The sequence below is a fragment of the Excalfactoria chinensis genome, chromosome 1 (genome assembly GCF_039878825.1).
Source record: "Excalfactoria chinensis isolate bCotChi1 chromosome 1, bCotChi1.hap2, whole genome shotgun sequence".
In the NCBI taxonomy this organism is placed as follows: Eukaryota; Metazoa; Chordata; class Aves; order Galliformes; family Phasianidae; genus Excalfactoria; species Excalfactoria chinensis.
Window position 1 is genome coordinate 6,989,755 of NC_092825.1, and position 22,814 is coordinate 7,012,568.

At 39.9% G+C, this 22,814-nt stretch overlaps 2 protein-coding genes across 6 annotated transcripts in view; one reads left to right on the top strand and one right to left on the bottom strand.

Annotated features, from left to right (window-relative positions):
- The window catches only part of ELAPOR2 (endosome-lysosome associated apoptosis and autophagy regulator family member 2), an 89,744-nt gene extending 84,506 nt beyond the window's left edge, over window positions 1–5,238 (top strand). The window contains exons 21-22 of the mRNA XM_072352063.1: window positions 200–365; window positions 3,918–5,238. Coding sequence (XP_072208164.1) covers window positions 200–365; window positions 3,918–3,977 — 226 coding nt within the window. The 3' untranslated portion in view covers window positions 3,978–5,238. The remainder of the gene's footprint in view (window positions 1–199; window positions 366–3,917) is intronic.
- A 3,967-nt stretch (window positions 5,239–9,205) lies between these two features.
- Window positions 9,206–22,814, bottom strand: part of GRM3 (glutamate metabotropic receptor 3) — a 104,234-nt gene continuing 90,625 nt past the window's right edge. For all 5 annotated transcript variants that reach the window (XM_072329164.1, XM_072329180.1, XM_072329190.1 and 2 more), the window contains exons 4-6: window positions 20,528–21,594; window positions 14,416–14,590; window positions 9,206–9,762 (exon numbers count right to left, since the gene is read on the bottom strand). In XM_072329164.1, coding sequence (XP_072185265.1) covers window positions 9,689–9,762; window positions 14,416–14,590; window positions 20,528–21,594 — 1,316 coding nt within the window. In that variant the 3' untranslated portion in view covers window positions 9,206–9,688. The remainder of the gene's footprint in view (window positions 9,763–14,415; window positions 14,591–20,527; window positions 21,595–22,814) is intronic.

Here is a 22,814-nt window from a genome sequence, read left to right on the forward strand (position 1 = left end):
CTTTAGTTTAACTCATACCTTTCAGCAGGACTTCAGATAATCTAAATTATAAAATATTTCAAAAGGGGAACATTTGTTAAAAACAACAACAACAACAACAAAAAAAAAAAAACAGCACAACAACAACAACAACAACAAAACACTAAAAAAACAACAAAAACCGAACTAAAAGAATACCTGTATGGCTTCCTGTTTTCAGGCTGGAGTATAAATATTCCAAATTAGTGATGACAGCGAACTCAAAAGAGTGTGAGCTGCCAGCTGCTGACAGTTGTGCTATAATGGAGGGGGAAGATAATGAAGAAGAAATAGTATATTCAAATAAGCAGTCACTGCTGGGGAAGCTCAAGTCCTTGGCATCAAAGGTAAGCGGCAATTAGTACTATTAATACTAAAAGTAATTATTACAATTATTTATCACTGGACATGATGAGGTCATGATGCTAATTTGCACAGTGCTTCGTGTACCTCCAGCACACACATCACCCAGTTTACTCTTGACCTGCTGAAATCCACAATGTGAGTAATGATAAATGTTTCAGGGAATTAAAGAAATGCTTTCTTTTCTGCAGGGAGCTTCTTGAAGCATTCTTTATTGTACGGGCTGTGCCTAAAAAGAGGCATGGGTAACCTCTCTTCCTGGATTCCTACCAGATACCTCCACTGAAGCAAATACAGCTATTATAGATACAGGAAATTAACATCATAAACAGCTGCTTGCACCTCACCTGGGCTGACTTCATGGCTGACTTGAGAGCCATAATTTTCAGGATTAGTATTCAGATGAAGAGAATCATCAGCCCATCACCCAATACAGCAACCTCCTCCATTTTGTTGGAGAGCAATAGCAATAAGCTCTTTCTTTTTTGCAGCATGTGATGCAGTGTTGTTATATGTTTAAATTCCTAACACAGAGGTCTTTTATGTCCTTTGATTATTTCTCATAGGAACAACAGAGGGCTGTCATGGTAGATCCCACAAGCATTTTGATCTTTTTCCAAATGCTTTGCAGTTGGTGAGAAAGTTGGTGTTGTCTTTAAGGGAATCCAGCTGGGGCATTTGTTTTTACAGGAAAAAGGTGGATGACATTTTCCCATTCACACAGTTCTGCTGTAGAGGGTTGTTTCAAAATAAGAAGGTTTCTTCAACGATAATAATACATAGAATCTTTTGAAAAGTAACTTTTTTGTTGTTGTTGTTTCTTTTCTAAATAGTATTTCAGAAAGTTCAATTTTGAGTTTGTTTTTTTTTTTCTCATGTTCTTTGTTTTCCTTTCTGTGAGTGCAATGCAGTGTAACCGGGTGTCCTTTCTTTTCCCTTATTTTTCTTTTCTTTTGGCTGTCTTATATCTTTTTATTAGATATTAGATATATTTATTTTTATTAGAGTGCTTTCCTCTTTCCACATAACTGTTCCTCAGGTCTCCCTCCCAGGACATGGTACACAGCTAATGTGCAGAACGTCCTCTTGCCCCCACCTTGACTATTAGTCTTGTCAAGTCAGTACCTTTTCTTGTGTAAAGGTGAAAAAACGTGATGCTAAGGATTTTGGAAATGTAAATAAAATGAAAGCACATCAAATTTTGTGCAGCTTTTACAACAATCATAGAATCATAGAATCATAGAATTACTCAGGTTGGAAAAGACCTTGAAGATCATCAAGTCCAACCGCAGCCTAACCAGTAGCCTATCTCTTAAAAAACAACCACAAAACAATACCACAACAACAAACCTCTGCTAAATCATATCCCTGAGTACCACATCCAAGCGACTCTTAAACACATCCAGGGATGGCGATTCAACCACCTCCTTGGGGAGCCCATTCCAGTACCTAACCACCCTTTCTGTAAAGAAGTTCTTTCTAATATCCAACCTAAACTTGCCCTGGCGCAACTTGAGGCCATTTCCCCTCGTCCTGTCACAAGTCAGTAGTGAGAAGAGACCTGCCCCACTCTCACTGTAAGCACCTTTCAGGTACTGGAAGACGGCAATAAGGTCTCCCCTCAGCCTCCTCTTCCTCAGACTAAACAGCCCCAGCTTCCTTAGTCTCTCCTCATAGGGCTGATTCTCCAAGCCCTTAACAAGCCTCGTTGCCCTTCTCTGGACCTGCTCCAGTACCTCCATGTCCTTCTTGTGCTGAGAATGGAAGTACAATGGAAGTAGATTCCATTTTGAATCTTACGGGAATAACTTTCAAGTAGAACTTTGTAGGATATAGGATGGTATTTTTTTGTAGATGAAATGGCTTGGCTGTCCGTGGTTGGGCTTGATGACCGGCTCTGCTGAGGGTTACGTTTTGCTGTATGCTTGATAACTGTAAAAGCTTTGCTGACTCAATTTGCAGCACCAACCACTGGCTTCTGCCTGATTAGAAGTACAGAGATGAGAGTGTGGGAGAAATGTTCTTTTTTCCTTTCTTCTATTTTTCTTTAAAGTAAGCATTAGTGCTATAGTATTCAGACCACTCAAATGGAAAGAAATGCCAAAAGAGTTTTTTAAAGTTTCTGCATCCATTGCAACAGGCTCCCTGAGTATTCTCTTCTTTTTAAACAAGCCTGTCAGATATTTCTAAGCTGATTCCTTTTTTTCCTACTAGATAATCATAGCTGGCAAAGTCAACTTATAGTACCTCATTAGCTTACTGAAATCTGTGTCCTGTATCCCTGTAGATAACTGGAATTTAATATATATTTCTCCAAAACAAATGTTACTGGCACCATTTTTCGTTTATGGAAAAGACGAGGAAATTCATCTCCTGATGCATTTGCATATAAAATACAGAAAAGAATTTAGAGAGTAAAGGAGAAAAACAGAAAAAATGTAAATGGAGTGACAAAGAAATAACTATCCTCACTACATGTTTGAGCTACAGGCAATGGCATTTCTATGAGACAAAACATCCAATGAAGCTATTAATGGCTCTGAGAACCCAAGCAATTTAGGGCTAGGACTGTAGTATAGTAAGAAATAACTATTATTTTTAATGAGAATATGGAAGTTAAAGAATCATGAAACTGCCTCAGGTTGGAGGCTGTTCTAGTTGCATCTGTTATCTGTAGTGTAACAATTCTGGGTCTTTCAGAAGAAGAAATATATTCTCTGCTGTAGGCAAGTGTGGGACAATTTTCTCTCCTGCTCTTTCTCACATGTGCACTAGACTGTCCTGATCTCTGATGGAGACTGCTGTGAGGACTAGAACATGAGTTAATGTAGTTTCCATCGTGTTTGTGTACATCAAGTAATAGGAAAGATAGGTACACAGTGCAAGAGCCAGCACTTCCCAGTGGGTAGCTTTGGGCTCTTTGGTAGTTCCTGTGTGGGCTATAGGGTTGTCTTCACTTTGCACCCTGATACCTGCTGGCAGGTGGTCTGGGCTGTCACCCAGCAGGAAAAAGAGAGGAACAAATCAATCTTCTATCCCTGGTTTTTAGATGGCAGAGGATTTATAGATTTTTGTCTTGTCCAGAAGAGGATTAGGAATGGTAATCTAGGAGTGAGCAGTAGTGTTCACATTCACAGGCCTTACTCTAAACATTTACTTTAAAGTAACAAACAAATTACTAAATAATCATAAACTTAGATATGGTTATCTTACAATTCCTTAGCTCTGGCCAACTGTCCTATGCTATGAGTATGAAATGCAAGCCTTCCCCACACCCTCTAAAGAAAGTACCATGGAAAATTTTCTCTTCCTGGCAAAATGTTTGGCTTTTCTTCACATAATTTTGATTATTTTGCATTTTTTTACAGAATTAGTGGTGTTATTAAACAATAGTCAAACCGTGTTCTTCATTACTATGGTAGTAACAAAATCTTTGGCAAAGGCTGCTCTGAAGTTATTAAATGAAGTGACTGTAGCAACTGGTGGAGTGAATTTGGAGAATCCCAGCTGATGGGAACCTGTCTTTTCCATTGCAGGAAAAAGAAGACCACTTTGAATCTGTTCAGCTGAAATCTTCAAGATCCCAGAATATATGAAGACTTAATGCTGCCTTCAAAGAAAGAAACCTGATTTCTATTTTTACAGGACCATATTTTAAACATATTCTGGCACACATTGCAGTAGTGATCTCGGTGAGAAATGCTCAGCCATTTAGGAAGAAAGAAGACAGGAAGCAAAACAGAAAATTGGATTGCCTTATCACGTGATTGAGTACCTTGCCAAAAAATAACCCGAACCCAAACAAATGCTTGGATTCCATACTGGGAATGAAATTTAACTCAGGAAGAGATATACATACTGCAAATAACATTATTATTATTTTTTTTTTTGCATTCACCCGGGCATTGCTCAGGCATGCCATGTGATTTAGAGCTACCTTTCATTTCCTATCTTTCCTTCTACACATATTCATAAGAAATGATTTTCAGAGAGGCCTGAATCCTCCTGCAAAGGTTGTGTGTAGTCCTTTAGTAGCATACCTGTGAGTTCTCTTAAAATCAAAGTTGTGAATGGTACAGGGAACAAGCTTCAGGTGAATCCTGAACTGAAGAGGATGCTTTTGATTTTAATGGTTTGGAGGGCATGGTGGTCTGCCCTTGGCATCTAATGCAAGAGGCATGGTTCTGCACCTGTAAGTTGAACCCATTCTGTTTCCTAGTTTGTGGCAAACGGGGCTGAGGTAAAAAGTGATGTTACTGAGTTTAGATGTGCTAACTGCTGCTGTATAAATTGCAGATCTGGGCCCATGAGCTTCTAGGCAGTGGTAAGGTCAAGCTCTTTAAAGACAGGGAAAGTGATAGCTATAGTACAGTTTGCACTCATCACTCTCTGTGGAAGCTTGTCCTTTCAAGAGAGGTTGGTGGCAGTTTCACTCTACTCCCTTGGGCTGCCAATATGCCACCTTCCCCTCAGGTGCAAGCCAGCAAAGCCTGAACTGTGGAAATAAAGCATGAAATCTCCACTTTTGGAGATTAGGGATCAGCTTTATCAGCTGATAGACTTATTAGAAACACTCAGCTGCATCTGTTCCTGGCCCCAGGCAAGGAATGAGGATGAATACCCAGGGGAGCTGAGTGTGTGGTTGTGCACTTAGGCAGCTCAGCATCTGTTTTCTGCTGTCAATACAAGTACCTTCTTTGAAAGGAGGGCACAAAGTGGTTCCTTGAAAACTGGAAGCTAGATGGACTTCTTTATGAAATCAGCCACTTTGTATGCATGAGTTCTTCATAGAGCCCACTCCGATCATGTCCTGGAATTATCACTGAAGTCAAACTTGAAGGAGTCTGAAAATAAGGCAAAAAAAAAAAAAAAATATATATATATATATATATATTTAAGAAAAAATATGCAAGACTTGTATACAGCCAAAAGAAAATGAGGAATCAATTTTGTCCTGACTTCTGGTCAGACTTTTATTTCCACTCCAGTAAAGTTACCTGAATTGTGAATGCATCAAAGCTAGAAGAGACACGTGGGCAGAAATGGTTGTTTTATTATAAGGAATATAGATTTTTTGGTTTTATATGACTGAGCTATTTCTGTAAAAGAGGGCCCGCTTTTAAGTAAAATCTAAATTAAATCGAATTTTCTGCACTCTGAATACTTTATTATGCTACAAACATGGACAAAAATTTTACGAAGTTTAGATTTTTTGTTTCTTTAGGGAAAATTCAGCTCAGTTATTTTATATCTCCTGTCATGGAACACTGGCATTGCTCTTCTGATGGGAGATACTTCAGGCATCTTTACAGAAGTGGTGTACATTTTTTGTTCTTCTTGAAAAGGCACTTCACTTTCCCAACAAAGATTTTTATGGGGTACTGTTGAATGTATATTAAATACACATTCTTTTTTGTATATTTTGTACCATGGCACAGTTATTATTGTACATTGTATTTGTCGTCATGATGTCATTTATATATGGTTGTCAAAGATGAAATGCTCACAGAGTAATTGGCTATGGCTTTGGGATTTCACTTCTTGGATCTTTTATGAAAAGGGTTTTTATGTTGTTGGTTTTTATTCAAACGGTGTGCTGTAGCATCAAAGATATATATCTGATGGGCATTCATAAAATAAAGTGAAAATATATTTGAAATTCTGGACTTGAGATATCTGATGAAACTAAAGCCTTTGCTGACCATTTGCAGTCTGTAGTGGTGACTAGAACTTTTTGCTGCTACCGAGTTGCATGAGTCAACAACTCTTTTTTTTTTTTTTTTCCCTTCTCATTTCATGTGTTTTCCAACCCATATTGCAGTGCATTCTCTAGAACAACATTTATTCTTCCAGATATCTGCAGTGTAAAAAATGCCTTAATGTTTCTGAGCTGTACTTCATTTTACGTAATAACACAGCTTTGTTTGGTTCCTTTTCTCTTTCCCTTTTGTTTTCTGAATCAAGCAGAAAGTGGCTATTTTCTGTTAGCTCTGATAGACTTTGCTGGATGACTGCTGGCAGCTCTACTTCCAAAAGGTTTGTCATGCTATTGTTCAAAATTCTTCCAGGCAGCTTTATAGTGTAGCTGATGCAGTGATGACATAGTGAGATACATACAAATAATATGGACTTTATTTACTTTAAACTAAGAAACCTGCATTTTCTACATTTAAGCCAGTTAAAACTGGCATATTCTGCCAACCTTTACAGTCTTTTCTTTTGGTTAAGGACGTAGCAGGGAGGGGAAGTTTTTATTTTCCCATTAGAGGTCAATTTTGGAAGCCTTTAGCATTTCATTAAGAAATCATCTGTCTGTGACCTGTTCTAGTACTTACAGCAACCTCCCTCTTTTCTCCCACGTGGAATCACATTAGAGTCTGTTATTTGATGCCATAAAACAATGTGAATTGGCCTGTTATGTGTTTAGTTGATTAAATGGGATGCATTTTATTGCTGCATTTGCATGCTTTTCTTTGAAATCTGGAGTCAAGCAACTGAATCTCTCTGAGGATTAAGCACATTTTTATGGTGTCTCTGTATTAATTATTGGCAAATTAAGCATAATGTTATTGTCTTAGCTTTGACAGCACTTGATAGGGGGTGAAATACACAGAGAATGTATTCTATCTGGGTTATGATTATAATGGTAGCCCGGTGTGCAAAGCCTTTGCCAGACTGTGTTATTTTCCTTTTTGTTTTGCTCTGTTTTGAAACTGGATTACTTGAAGTATCAGGCAATATCCAATAACCTGCATCCAGCAGAAAGCAGTGAAAACCTTTCAAAAAGAGATCTAAGTAAAATATAAGAAATTCCAGAATATTCAGTGGGGATGGATGTTCATTGTGGGTTGTTTTTGGTTTTTGTATGTGTTAAAAACCCACAAGCAAATGGCTTTCAAACCGCCTGTGTTAGAATTCAAAACGTGTTCTAACACAGACATTGGGTCATTTTCTCAGTAGTGCTATCAGAATGAATGAAACCTCTGGGACAGTGAGATCCTCACCTGGTATAAATTGATGCCAATTTAGATTCTAGGGATGCAGTTGGTCTGACACAATGTCTGTCATTTCAGTGTAAACTTTGTGATCTGTGCAAGCTTGTTTAGGGATATTTATCTTGCTTAGGGATGTTTATCTCAGTCTTAAGTAGCAGTCCAAGATAAATCAGGGAACTCTCCACCAAGTACAAAGGGAGTAGAGCTTGACTATCTCATAAGTAGCTCTATATTGCAGGTAGTGAATGTTAGGTGATGTAGATTTTACCCTGCTTGTTGCTCTCCATACAGATCGAGAAGTAATTCTCTCTGGCTTGGTTATTTTTAAGATATTCATAAAGATAATGTTGATGCAAAGAAATTAATATTACGACCAGATACTCTGACTTTTTGGCATACCATAAACAGTTTCTTAGCACACAAAAGAGCTTACAAAGGTCACATGAACATCACCGCCCAATCTGAGATGCTTTAAGAGGTCTTGATTGAGAAAACAAGACTCCCAGTTTGTCAAACCACAACCCCTGTGCTGTATATCAAGGTAGGAACCAAGCCAGAAGCATTTGACACTGTGGAGCTTGTGGAGAGAGAGAAACTGACTCTGTGGGCTGTGCAGTGTCTGGTTTGGGCAGTTCACAGAGATTTTGGTACTGACCAGCTTTGTGATGCAGAACCTGTGTAACCAGCTGAGGGACTGTGGACGTCAGAAGATCTTCACTGGTCAACACATGGATATGCAAAAAAAACCAACAATATTCATCTATCTATGTGTAGGAATTTTAACTATGTCTTTCATATTTTGCATTCAAAATAACAACTGCTTTCTGTGGCAGTTCAGCCCTAACAACTTGCACCTTTCCAGAAAGTGTGTAAAAACATCTGAGATTGGGCTAGAGAGAACGTGTACATCCAATAGCACGTATCTCTAGTATCTGCCTTTCAAGCCCCAGTGGCGTTGCCTTTGAAGTCAATGAGAATTTTGCTATTGACCTCAGCAGGAATGAGATCGACGGGAACAAGCCTTTAGGTAAATATGCCCAGGCACATTAATCAAAGGTATATTTGTTTCCTTAATGTCTTATTGGACTGGGAAAATGGAAGATTTCAGATTGTTCCAACAGACTGAGGGTGGCTCTCAGAGAGCAGTTATAAAATCAGGTATTTTGCAATGGTCTGAGTGGCCGCTATGTGTGTACTGAATTGTTTGATTTGAATGCAAAGGTCACCCCAGAGACAGGTGTAAATGTCTCCTGGATTGCTCCTTTGTTACTTTTTTAGCCTCTGTGTCTCTGTGATGCTCCAATTACCTCTTACAGCACTGGTGATATGGAACCAGCTTTGTTTTGGCTGGAGGTATAAAACAGTCTAGGCTAATTTTCTGACACATCTTTTTCTATCTCTTTGCCAACATAATCTAAAATGTCTTTGATTTTTATATGCTACCAGCCTACAGTGTACACGACAGATTTAAATCATGCCAAATGGGTGAACCAGCGATCAAAGTTTTGTTGCTAGTGTCTCATTGAGATGCAATTAGACATTTTCATGTTTGGAAATTATCCTGCATTTTATTAACAAGAGAAGCACTTGAGACGCTTTAATAATGTGCTTATATTTTTTCAAGGAGAGGGGATTTTATAAGTGGCCCTGACAAAGCATTCATCATAATCACCTGTTTTGTGATGTGGATTTTGTAACACAGACACACTCCCATACACATGTGTGTGTATACATGCACACTATTCATGCAGGCTTTTTACCCTGGTGTTAAAGGAAACCTCAAGGAGATAATGACATGGAAGGAGGAAGAAACAAAAATGAAACCATGCTGAAAAACTTTTATCTTTTTATTATTGGTGCCTTTACATTAATACTGTTGTTTTGTGCTGAGAAAACCAGTCTGTTACATGTAAGGTAACTGTAATATACAACATAGAAATGCAGTCTAAGTTAATTACAACAAGGAACTACAAAAAATATCGTAGGAAAGAAGTCACCTAACATTGCAACTGTGCTTGCAACAAATCACTCCCTTACTTTAGGACTATGCACATTGTGAACCATGGTTATTTACATGTCCCTTATGACCATTAACAACAGAAGAGCTAAAATCAGTCTAAAAAGTTCCAGAACGTCACTATATACTGTACAATCCTCAAAAATAATTTATTACACTGTTTCTAAAAAAAGGTACTAGTTTTCTTTTGTTTTCTCTTGTTTTCTTTTGTTTTCTGGTGTTTTCCAAAGTGCACAACATGTGCAAAATTTTGCCTAACAGTCTAAAAACTCAAGAACTGAACCGCAAGTCACAATCACAGAGATGAGGTGGTGGAGTCCAGGACTTCCCTTCCATTGCAGACCGTTGGTACATACATACTGGCAGATGCTGAAAGAGAAAGAAGGGAAAATCAACTGATGTCACGAGGGGCAGAAAGTCACAGCAACACACAGGATTAGAATTTGGATGATCTCAACCACGTCACCCAATTCAACCAAGATGCCCTATGGAAAAGTGAGTACAGGTGACACCAGCAGTGGAGCTGGAGGAGGTGTGCTCTTACCTCTACAAGTCAATGCAGATCTGAGGCTGCAGCCTCCTGGAGGAAACTGCATTCTATTTGATGAGTGTTAACAGGGCTTGGGATGAGTAAGCTTGTCTAAGAAGTGCCCGAATAAAACGCATTTTGGGGAGGATTTTGGACCACTGGGCCTCACATAGTAGTATTTTGCATGTTAGTGTGTGCCAATGCAGCTAGAGTGGTACAAAGATGCCTTTGCAGGGTAAAAAGTGAACCTTTGGGTCTTTCATTCATTATTGCCAGGAAAGTGTAATGTCTGATCATACAGGCTTCCAAGTATTTGGAATGGCCATTCCTGAAATAAAACATATACATTTTTAAATCCAGGAGATAATACCTCTGCACATTAAGACTGTGTGTTAATCTAATTGTTAATTAAATAAAAATACATAAAAAAATGATGTGCATATTGGACAGAATGATGAAACATTCAAATAACTGAATTTTAAAGCAAAATTATCTGTCACCTAATCCCAGTTTATTTCTTGGCCATAATCCCCTGGATTTCTGGGAGCTCTGGGTCAGGATTCAAATAGGTAGGCCCAAGTTCTGTTACCCTTATCTTCATCACCTAATATTTTATTCAACAAGTTTTCATTGCTTCAGTGATGTGACGACTGAACCTGAATATCACAGTTTGCTTCTGAACATGTTTGTGTTTTCACTGTAAGAGATGTTACTGGTCGGCCAAAGCCTTGTGGTTTTTAATTTAAAAGCAAGCTAGTTTATCCATCTTTGTAAAAATTATCCACTGGGCATCAGCAGTGTGTTTTCCGATACTCCGTGACATCTCTGCTTACAGCACCATAAAGCAGCATTTTGAAAGACACATTAGGTTAATGATAACTGTGACCCAGAGAAATGTGATGCCTTCATCAAAGAAAACACACAGCAAGCAATGACTTGGTAAACCCAATCATCCACTGTAAAAAGCAATTTATGCAGCTGACAAGGGCATGCTCAGTCTTCCAAAACTGGTGCTGGCTGCAGTTCCTGTTGCAAACTGGTTCTCTAAGTACTCTCAGCATCATGTTCAAAATTGATCATTATTTCTTCAGATCAGTTACTATTTGTATTTTTTTTTTTCTTTCATTGACTGAATAAATATTTCATATGGAAAATACAACTATTGTAACAAGACAAATTTAGAGGCACTCCTGGACTAACCTTTTACTCCAGGCAGGGCATAATGCTGGTAAGCAGAAGAATCAAGAGTGAATTCTTACCCTGATTTAGGTAGATGGAGTTTCATCTTTCACAACCTATATGCATGCTGAAATCTGATATTGGTCTATGATTTTATGAAGATTAACTATCAGGTTCTACATTCAGTTTTCAGCTGGATAATATACTGGCATTACATTGAGCTGAAGGTTTCATTATTGTTCTTTGTATTACCACTTACTGCTGGCAAATAGAAAAATCGATACTACTTAGGAGACTTATTTTGAATCCTTGTTATTCTGTAGTATGTCTACGGGCAAAAGCATTTTGCTTCTGTGAGCATCACTTGCACACCCAGAACATTTTTAGCGTCAGGGGTTCTTTGAAGTCCAGCCCACTGAAGGGTATGAATAGCTTCAATATTTCAGGAACTGGATCAGGAGGACGCCACTGTTGGACAAGAGGAATCTGGTGGTAAGTGAGGAGTGAGTGGCTTTGCCTTTGGAGTTCCCAGGCTTCCTCCTCAGTACTTACCTCTTTTGTAGTGCTGGGAGGCAGTGTTCACACTGAGAATCCAGCTCTCAGTTCTCTCAGAACAAAAGCTCTGATTTCTTCCTACAAAGCTCAGCAATGTTCAGCACTGGCACTGGACAGCTCTGAGTTTCTCTCTGTGTCGTAAAGCAGCAGTCTGAAAGACTGCCGGACCTCCTGAAGACACCTCAGCTCCATTTTGCCATACACACCTACATAGGCAGGCAGACTCAAACTTTTATGTGCAGCTTTCTCCTACCCCTAGTCCTGCTCACCACACCATTTCTGATACAAGCCAGGATGCCATTGGCTCTCTTGGCCACCTGGGCACACTGCTGGCTCATATTCAGCCAACTGTCCATCAGCAAACCAAGGTCCCTCTCTGTCTGGGAGCTTTCCGGCCACACCTTCCCAGATCTCAGTAGGTGAAGCAGCACTCTGCCAAAGGTGAATTTTTAGACCCTAACAAATACGTATAGATACAAGAATGTCATCTGCCAAAGTATTTGTATATCCTGCCTCTCTTCAGCTTTGATCTGTTTTCTTCTATAGTCCAAACTTCAGCTGTTCTGTAATCAAAGCTTGGTACTTTTAAATCATGTTGCCTCACTCAGCAGTATTCATCTCTACTGCATTCCTCAGAGCTTGCAGCAGGACAAGAAGCTGGATTCAGGTAACCACATTTGGAGGTGCAATTAGCAATAAATGGGACAACACTGAGGCTTATGTGACTCACTAGCATCAGGCCCTCCCTCCATGTTATTGTGATACACACTTAAATCTTACAATTAATGATCTCCAAGAGTGTTGTGAGATATTTTTGCTTTTCTCTCAGTTCTTGTCCAGTTTTCGTGACTGATGAAAACACCATTGAAATCAAAGGAAAAACAAGCTGACAGCCTTGGGACTAGTGAAAGGAATATTTTCGATTCCTTTTATTATTTTTTTTTTTTAATAGATGCAGTATGGTTATTCATATTCTCTCCTAGTCCTGCTGCCACTGAGGGAATGTGCCACATAGTGAACTGTGTGCTGATAGAAGTGAGCTTATAGCAGGCATGGAGAAGGCCATGATATGGATTAGAATCAATTTGGTTGTCAATCCTTTCAGAGACTTATGAATAACCAAACAGTTTAGCAAGAAGAAGATGCAAATAGTTTACAAATAAATGGAAGGGCGTGAGGGAAGGTTTTCCATCTCAAAAATATAGCTGCTGTGATAGACAGTGAGTTCTCAGTGTTATTTTCCTTAAATAATCTTCATAAATGGAAACAGTGCTTTTGTTCCATTGTACAATATGGGACTTTCTGTCTCTCTTCTATGTCCTTTCTGCATCTCATAGTGGTCCAGAAAGTTCCCAGGGATCAGCATATTCACTTTGGTGTAAGCAGGAAAAGTAAATGACTGAGGCCACTTTTCTGAACAATGAAGTAAGTTGCAGGAGGCTGTAAGGCTTGATTTCTGTGCTTCCCTTAATGTCTTAAAGACATTCATAAATTTGAAGAGGTAGACTTTTAATCAAAAGGTGCACACTGAGGATGTATTTCAGTTGCATACAGGCACACACTCAATGTGTATATCATACAGACATTATAATAAAAAAAATCCAGTCCTTTATAAAAGTATCAATGAATCAAAATGGTTTCTGAGTTAGCTGATTTAATAGTAAGAAGAAATTAAAAAAAAAATAAAATAAAAAATGTGGAAAGACTACCTTCACATAATTCACAGGGGACAAATTAATCACATGAGGCTTATTTTGTCCAAGGGACAAACTTCTTAAAGTTGTTCAGAAACCATAGATATTGGAAACACAGTCCCTTTGGGAGTGCTCTTCACTTTGGACACTCATTTATCTTCAACTAAGTGTTCCAAAATAGCAAAAAATTTTGGTTTCTGGTGTGTGCTCCACAGCTCCCTTTTTCTCTCTTTTGTATTCCTCGCCTCTCTCTACCTGTGTTGTGCTTTTCAATTAGCTTCCAGGTTAGATGCTGTTGGCAGAACTCTGTGAACAAGATGCTGTGTGCTCCCATCATTGCTTGGTTAAGCTTAACAAACAAAACTCTACAGGTGACCTATTTTTTTTTTCTCCTTTTAATTAAAAAAGGAAAAAAAAAAATCTCTGAGCAGCTCACCCAGAAGATGAGCAGCAGCCACCTAACAAAATCACAGATGTGATTGTGCTTGGGATGAAGAGAATAACAATGCAGAGAAGGCAGAGCAGGTGAGCTGTGCTTGCCACACAGCACTGCGTCCTCCCTGCTGTGGCTCTTACAAAGAGTATTGCTCACACTCTGCATGCAGAAATGGTTTCTAGCATTCTCTGTGTGTGTTTGCTGTAGAACTGAGCTTTTTCTTCATAACTGGCATTGAGATAGAGCTGCATTTTGGCCCAGGTCCTTCCAGTGTGTCACTTTGACAGGAGTACTCCAGAGCAATCTGTTGCTGTGCTGCTGTCAGAGTGACAGCAAGTGGCGAGTCATCCTTGCTTTGTGCTGAACAGGCTGGAGCCCGCTGCAAGCTTTCTGCTGGTTTAAATGAGCTTCAGAGAAGGCTCTGAACTCATTCCCATGGGAGGAGAATGAGTTTTTTTCCTCTAGTCACAAATGAAGCCATGCTTCCATATCAGCTCAGCCTACAAAAGGGTTTTTGCTGCTGGTAAAAAAATAAAAAAATAAAAAAAAATAAAAAAACTTTGCCTTTATTAATCCAAATCCACTGCATCCCCACACCCTTATAACAAGGCAGCAGTTTTGCTACTTACACTGGGAGTATGTGGTCCCAGTCCCACTGACACTGAACCTGTTGAGATGGAGTCTGTGAGTGACCACATTCTTCTGGGGCTGGAAGAGGATGATGTGCACCTTGGGTGCGAAGAGGCAGCCCAGCACCACGAAGCCGCTCAGACTCACGGAGATGCACATAGTGGTGGTCTGCACCTGGAAGAGAGCGGGTGCAAAGTGCTGTGTGTTTGGTATGGAATCTCTGAAATTCAGAATGTCAGAAGCATCATAATATAACAGTAGGAACCACAATCCTGGGCTGCTGACGCAAGTGGGCTTGAACATCTGTCTCATTCCTACCTTCCATGTGGTAATATGACAGATGTGTTATGTTGATGGTACTTCGTTTCTCTGCGTATCATAGAACCATAAAATCATAGAATGGCTTGGGTTGGAAGGGACCTCAAAGATAATCTATTTCCAACCCCCCTGCCATGGGCAGGGTTGCTGACTGATCAAGCATGAGATCAGGCTGCCCAAGATCCCATCCAACCTTGAACACTTCCAGGGATGGGACATCCACAACATCTGTGTGCAGCCTATTCCAGCACGTCACCACCCTGTGAGTGAAAAATTTCCCCGACATCTAATCTAAATCTTCCTTCCTTTGATTTAAAGCCATTCCGCCTTGTTCTATTATTATCTATTCATGTCAAAAGTATTGGAAGGCCATAACGAGGTCTCCCTAAAGCCATCTCTTCTCCAACCTAAGCAAGCCCAGCTCCCCCAACCTTATCATAGAATCACAAGGTTGGTAAGGACCTGCAAGATCATCTAGTCCAACCATTCTCCCATTACCATAGCTACAGCAAACCACTAAACCATCTCTTGTAACTCCTCATCCAGACGCCTCTTGAACACTGCCAGGGATGGTGACTCCACCACCTCCCTGGGCAGGCTATTCCAGCGCCTGATCACTCTCTGACCTTTCTTAATAGGAGAGGTGTTCCAGCTCTGATCATCTTCATGGCCTTTCTCTAGATCCTCTCCAAAAGCTCCACACCTTTTCTGAGCTGGGGGCCTCAGTGGATGCAGTGTTCCAGACGGAGCCTTATAAGCGCAGAGAAGAGAGGGACAGTCCCCTCCCTCTCCCTGCTGGTCGCCTCTCTTTTGATGCAGCCCAGGATACTGTTTGCCTTCTTGGCTGCAAAAGCACACTGATGGCTAACATTAAGTTTTTCATCTACCAGGATCCCTAAGCCCTTCTCAACAGGGCTTCTCTCAAGAGGTCATTCTCCCAGCCTGTATGCATACCTGGGATTGTCCCAATCCAGATGCAGCCTTGCACTTGGCCTCCTTAAACTTCATTGGGTTTACACTGTCTCACCTTTCAAGTTTGTCAGTGTCCTTCTGGATGGCATCCTGTCCTCCTGACACATCAACTGCACCACTCAACTTGGTGTTGTCAACGGATACTTGACTGAACACGATCTCCCTCAGTTTAGCACAGGAGTGAGAATGCTCTGTTTCTCTCACCCTCGTACACTTGATTCCTATATTGGTAAAGAAGTCCTCTGTAATGCAGCAACTGAGCAAAGCTGGCTACAGTGGAAACCTGGCTGCATGTAGTGTGCTTTACATTACAATTAATGCCTTAAAGCTTCCATTTGAAAACAAGTTTAGCCTCCAGCTTCAACTTTAATCAGAGAACTTTAGCAATCTCTTGCTGAGGCATAGGTGTGATTTTGAGTAAATACAGCAGCTGGTGACATTTGTCAGATTGACCATGAAAAGGGCCCTGACTTTGAGATAGAAGGACTGGGAAATGAATTGTTTGGAAGGTACAGGATTTTGGATTCACTGCCTTGGGCAATTTGTTAGTGCAGCTTTGATGTCAATCTATCTTCCTCTTTGTTCACTCAAATAACTAGGCACCAGTTTACTGGCTCATTTTCAGTTTATATTCTTCAAGGCAGGTTCCTTAATTAAGATGTTGAATTAAACTGCCTTAAACTCTACTGCTTAATTGAAATGATCATACATCCATGACTCGTTTTGCCTTAGATGCACTCCTGCACTCCTTGGAGATCAGCCTTCTTCCATGGAAATGCTCCTCACATCTCCTTGTCAGAAATAGTTATTGCAAAATGAAAACAAGAATAAGAAATGGACTTTGTTTCTTTACATATCCATTGAGTGCCAAGTGCTTTGTCAACACTAAGTATAATTAAGGTGATCATGTAACTGGTGATCACTCTTTACCAAAGGTGGATGCCTGATTTTGCTATGACCAGTTTAACACCCAGATTTTTTCCATGTTTTCTGCATTTTTTGGGGTGATCGAGTGAAAAAAAAAAAAAAAAAAAAAAAGTCCCTTAAATGTGCTAGATGTTAGAGCTGCTTATTTAGTCACAACAGGTTTCATTTTGTCTTTGATTCTGAAGAACTCCTCAGTGAAATCAGTGCGGACCTCTGTGTGAAAATTAATAGTATCAGAGATGTCTGTATTATCTAGAAGCTCTGATTTAAATTTTTGACAGTGTAACTAAGAGATACAGCTACCAAACACAGCAGTTTCTGGGCTCTGCTTCAAGATCTAGACTGTCTGGGAACTAGTTCTCAGATCACTGGAGGACTCAAGGGGAGTCTCAGAGGAACATCAGGTTGCTTTGCTGCTGCTGGGAAAAGGATTGCTGCAGGAGGCTAATGTACTTCATCAACCTGATTGCCTTCCAGGGGGAAATAACTGGCACTGTGGATGATGTGAGAGTAGCTGATATTTGACACCATCACCCATAACTTCCCTGTTGACAAGCTGATGAAGTAAGAATAAGATAAGTGTATGATAAAGGTGAACTGAAGATTGACTGGACTATTTGTCCATATTCATTTTAGATAATCTTTCAGTTTTGTGCTTTTCACTACAAGAAAGATATTGAGGTCCTGGAGTGTGACTAGAGAAGGGCAATGAAGCAGAAGTCTTATTGGGAATGACTGAGGGAATTGGGACTGTTCAGTCTGGAGGAGGCTCAGGGGAGACCTTATAGCTCTTTACCTGAAAGGTGGTAGTGGTGAAGTGGGGTTCAGCCTCCTCTCCTGTGTAACTGCTGATAGGATGAGAGGGAATGGCCACAAGTTGTGCTAGGGGAGGTTCAGGTTGGATATTAGGAAGAATTTGTTCTCAAAAAGAGTGGTGAAGTACTGAAATAGGCTGCCCAAGATGGTGGTGGAGTCACTGTCCCTGAGCGTGTTCAAGAATAAGATAGGTGTCACACTGAGTGACGTGATTTAGTGGACATGTTGATAATGGGTTGATGGTTGGACTAGATGATCCTAGTGGTCTTTCCAATCTTAATGATTCCATGACTCTATGCAAAGGACATAAAGATGATGAAAGGTCTGGAGACAATGTCATGTGAGGAGAGTCTGAAAGAAATGGGCTTGCTCAGGGCAGAGAATAGAAGGCCAAAATGGATCTTATCAGTGTGTACATGTACCTTGTGGTGGGAGAAAGGAAGAGGGAGCCAGACCCTTCCCGCTAGAGCCCAGTGACAGGACACTGGCAGAAAATAGTACACAGGATATTGTTTAACTATAAGGAAACCATGCAGATAGTCATGCTGGTACAAATTCCCCAGAGAGACTGTGGAGTCTTCATCCTTGGAAATATTAAACACCCCACAAGACACAGTCTTGAGAATCTTCTGCAATTAGCACTGCCTAAAGCAAAGCTGAGTTAGACAATCCACAGAAGTAACCTTCCGACACTGGGGCCTATGGAAAGATGTGGGTAGAAAAATCCTACAGCTGACTTCATGACTGAATTGCCAAATTTCTGCATCATGATTGGTAGGGATGAATACTATGCTGTATACATTTCCAGGAGGTCTCATTTTCCATCTTTCCTTTCCCTTTCCTTTTCTTTTTTCTTTCCTTTTCACTTCCTTTTCCCTCTCCTCTCCTCTCCTCTCCTCTCCTCTCCTCTCCTCTCCTCTCCTCTCCTCTCCTCTCCTCTCCTCTCCTCTCCTCTCCTCTCCTCTCCTCTCCTCTCCTCTCCTCTCCTCTCCTCTCCTCTCCTCTCCTCTCCTCTCCTCTCCTCTCCTCTCCTCTCCTCTCCTCTCCTCTCCAATCCTAGAAATAAGCCCCCTAATAATAAAATCTCAAGCCAATCAGCACTTTTTTTTTTTTCATTGCTACTTTTATGTTTCTAAGATAGGTCATTAGTGATGCCACCAGTGTTGGAATACATGAGGATGGCACAAGTTGATGTCACAGTGACATCATGACACATTTTCGTGTGACACTGCATGGAAACTAAATATAGGCTTTTCAAAAGAACACCAAAAGTGTAGACATATATGATGGGATTTTCAAAAACTTGCTAACATGTTATGAGAGTGTCAAAAAAAAATGTCAAAATCTTTTTCTGTCCACTGAATAGAACTTAAATCGGCTTATATGGAACTTTTTATTCAAATTAAATGCTCACAGGTGCTCCTGAAAATCTCCCACAGGAGATGAGGCTTAAAATGTTACTTGAGCAATCAAGTCATGTCCCTCTTGGCCATTATTGCCTGCGCTGCCCAGTGGCGTGACAGTATGAACCAATATCACCCTCCTTTGTGTATGGCTTCCTGATTACTTTGAGTGTCAGGAATTTTTCCCCAGTGCCTACCTTAAGCTTTTCCTTCATTAGCTTCAAGCCATTACTCGCCATTCTAACTTCTCCTGAGACTGAATAATTCTTTTCTTTTCATTGCCTTGGAATTATTTGTAGTCTGTGATCATGTCTCCTTGGGTTTGCACTTGTCTAGACTAAATATATTTAGCTCTTTTACTGTCACTCTGCATGTCTTACTGTGTCATTTGTGATCTATCCTTGTTTTCTCAAGGTTTTCAGAACCTTTCCTTTGCTGAGAAAACTGGTCCAGGGTGGTCACACTAGAAGCATGTTAAGTGGTATTAGATGTCCAGTTTTCCATGCTATGTCTTATGCATACTACTGCTGATAATACCACCATATAATTTTTTTCTGGGCAGAAAGTTGAACTAATTCGGTACAATTTACTGTAAGGGCCAACTTACATCATAACAACTGTGAGATTTCCAGTTGAGTAGATCAGAGTCTTTTTGTGAGATAATTTTCTTTGGTCCAGAAGTACAATTTTATTTAATCTGAATCTTTCCAAAATTATGTGACAATTAAAACAATTTAATATTTTTAAGATTATTTACTAATGTTGACCAGTATTTTCTGCTCAGTGATGTACTTCTACAAAAAGGAGAGAATAGATTGTTCTATATGAAAGCATAACATCTGTCGGAAAGAAAAAAAACACAAAACAAAACCAGGAGACTAATTTCTTCAGTTTTTAAGGCCTACCTCCTCCAAATAACTCTGAGACTCATGTATGCTCATGATCTACATTTTTGTTAGGACTATAGTTCCACATACTGATGTACTAGTGTGAATATACCTCTGTCCTGGGGAAGATCACAGAGCAGACTCTCCTGGAAGCTATGCTAGAGCATGTGGAAGAGACAGAGGTGATACAAGACAAGCAGCATGGCTTCAGCAAGGGCTGGTCCCACCTGAACAACCTGGTGGCCTTCTATGATGGCAAAACTGCATTAATGGAAGAGCCACTAATATCATTTATCTATCTGGAATTCAGTAAAGTCTTTAACACAGTACACCATAATATTTTTATCTCTAACTTGGGATAATATGGATTTGGTGGGTGGACTGGGTGGATGTGGATGGATGGATATATGAGTAACTGGCTGCAAGACTATATCCAGAGAGAAATGATCAATACATAAATGTCTGGATGTAGATCACTGATGACTGGTTTCCCATTGGGGTCAGTACTAAGACTGATGTTCTTGATCTATGTGCTTTGCCTCTATCACAGTGAGGTTGACAAGTACTAATCCATTATGCCTCCAGCTATACATTCACAGTTCAAACTGAGAACATCTTTCTTAGAAATAAACTAAAATTTGGTAATATGCTTAGTTGGACATTAATACCGAAACAGTTTGTGAGGGATCCAAGTGGCAAAGGAAGTGAGAGAAGCATTTAAGTGAATGATGACAGGGTTCTTTAAAGTGATGCACATGATTTATGGAAACATATATCCAAAGACTTACTCTGTAGTCACTGGATGTCACATAAAATATGGGGAGAAAGGCCAGCCAAATGATGCACGTTGTGTACATTGTGAAACCGATAAACTTGGCCTCGTTGAAGTTCTCTGGGCATTTCCTTGTTTTGAAGGCATACACAGTACATAAGACTACGAGGATTACATCATATGTTAAGGAGATTAACATACTGGAATCTTTAACATTGCATTTCAATATGACAGTCTCTCTCTTCTCAGGAAGAGTGTACCTCCTGGTGCCAGGGGCCTCCAAGATGAGCCACACGGACACCATCACAATCTGTACCAAAATGAGACTCAGGCATATGAAGACCTGAGAGCTGGGGCTGATGAACTTAGGCCTTTGAGCACCATTCTTTACGCCATCAAATATTCTAGCTATGCAGTTTGTTTTTGTCAGGAGGGCAGAATAGCAGACGGCAAAGGAACTTCCTAGCCCCAAACGACGCAGGGTGCAGATAGCTGGAGAAGGCTTGGCTATGAAGAAGAATGTCATGCTGTAAGAGAGGAAGACCCCAAAGAGCAATATGTAGCATAGTTCACGGCCAGAGGCTTTAACTAGGGGAGTATTGTTGTGCTTGATAAACACTGCAATGACCAAAAAAGTACAAATAAAGCCCAGGCATGCAATGGTAACAGGACCTATTGCCCAAGCATCTTCCCACTTGATGTAGTCTTCTGGTAGGTCATAGCAGCCAGTCAGGTCAGCTGTAGGCCATTTTCCTGGCCCACAGTCTGCACAAGTAAATTCATCAGCCAGGTACTCGTATGTTTCACAGGGAATACAAATCCAACAGCAGACATCTCCTGGTTGCATATTCTTCATCTCGTTAGGAGCACAGGGGTCACTGCACTGGGAGACAGGGACAGAGCTCTTCGACCAGTGGATGGAATCTACCTCAAGTGACAGGGTTTCTGCCCAGTGACCAACCTTCACGTAGGAATATCTGTCTCCAGTGTATTGGAAATTAAACACATTGTAACGACCTATCCCATCTCCGTAGGCATCAAACTTGACTGTGCTGTCTGCGGCATTGGGAGGATTGAATGGAGCTGTGAAAAAAAAAACAGAAATAGAGAATATTATCAGAACAGAACATGACCTTTTTTAACCCTTTGGGAAACACAGCCTCCTGACAGCTTACATAGTTCAACTCAAGCGTCAACAGGTAAGTCAAGATGTCTGTATCTTTCTGAGATAGTTTTGCCTTGTTCAGATGAGGAAGACAAAAAGGGCTAAAATGATTGAACTTTATTTCACTTTACTGAATGAGAGATAGTTGTAAATGTGGAGAGCTGTGTTATCAGTATCCTTAGTTTTTTTACACCAGGTACTAACAAACAAATTCTTACATGTTTTCTCACAATGTGTATAATTGTGAATCTTCACATTATTTATTTCTTGGAAGAAAGAGTTCCACTATTAACTCAGAGGGTTTTTTTTTGTTTTGTTTTGTTTGTTTTTGTTGTTTTTTGTTTTTTTTTTTTTGATGAAATTAAACTATTGAGAAATAAGAAAAAAAAAACAAAAACAAAAACTAATTGTCAGATTCATACATATCAGTGTTTAGTCCAGCAGTCTGGAATGAAGATGAATAGAGGATCCGTTTTTATGATGATGAAGTAAGTCTGAGATTCTCAAAAATTTCTTATTACATCTTAATATCTTCCAGTGTTTTAGGAAATTAAGAAACCCTACTGTTTTGCTTCAGTTTTTCCATTTTTTGGTCATTTTTAAGATCTGGTCTGATCTTCCTAGGAAGTGCAGCTTTGGTCTTATATCTTGTTTGGGGAATAGATGAAAAAACCACAAGCTGGATCTGTGACCTTCTGTGAGAAATCAATACTGTAACACTTCCAAAGAGTAAGCTCTAGAGAATTTTTGTTTTTCCTCTACCCAAGGTTCATGCAGGGAATGAAGAGTTATTAAAAATGTGGGAGGAAATTGCATTTACCGTGTGATTTATTGGTCGTTTGCTGTTGCATCAAAGGTGAATGTCTTTACAGGCGGAAAGAAAAAGGTTTTTGGTGTTTTGCTTTTTTTTTTTAAAAACTTTTGAAGAGCAATAAAGGTGATTTCATTCCCAGTATCTTTGGTTACAGAAGTGGTTCCATTGTCATTGCTGGAATAAATCTTTTCCCCTGCATCTGTGCCCATGCTGTGCTTGAGCACCAGCAATATTGTATAAGGATGTAATATATTCCTCCACTTCAACTTCCAGATACTCTGGATTTGTTGCAGTAGATTTATTTAGGATCTGTAAAGCACAGAG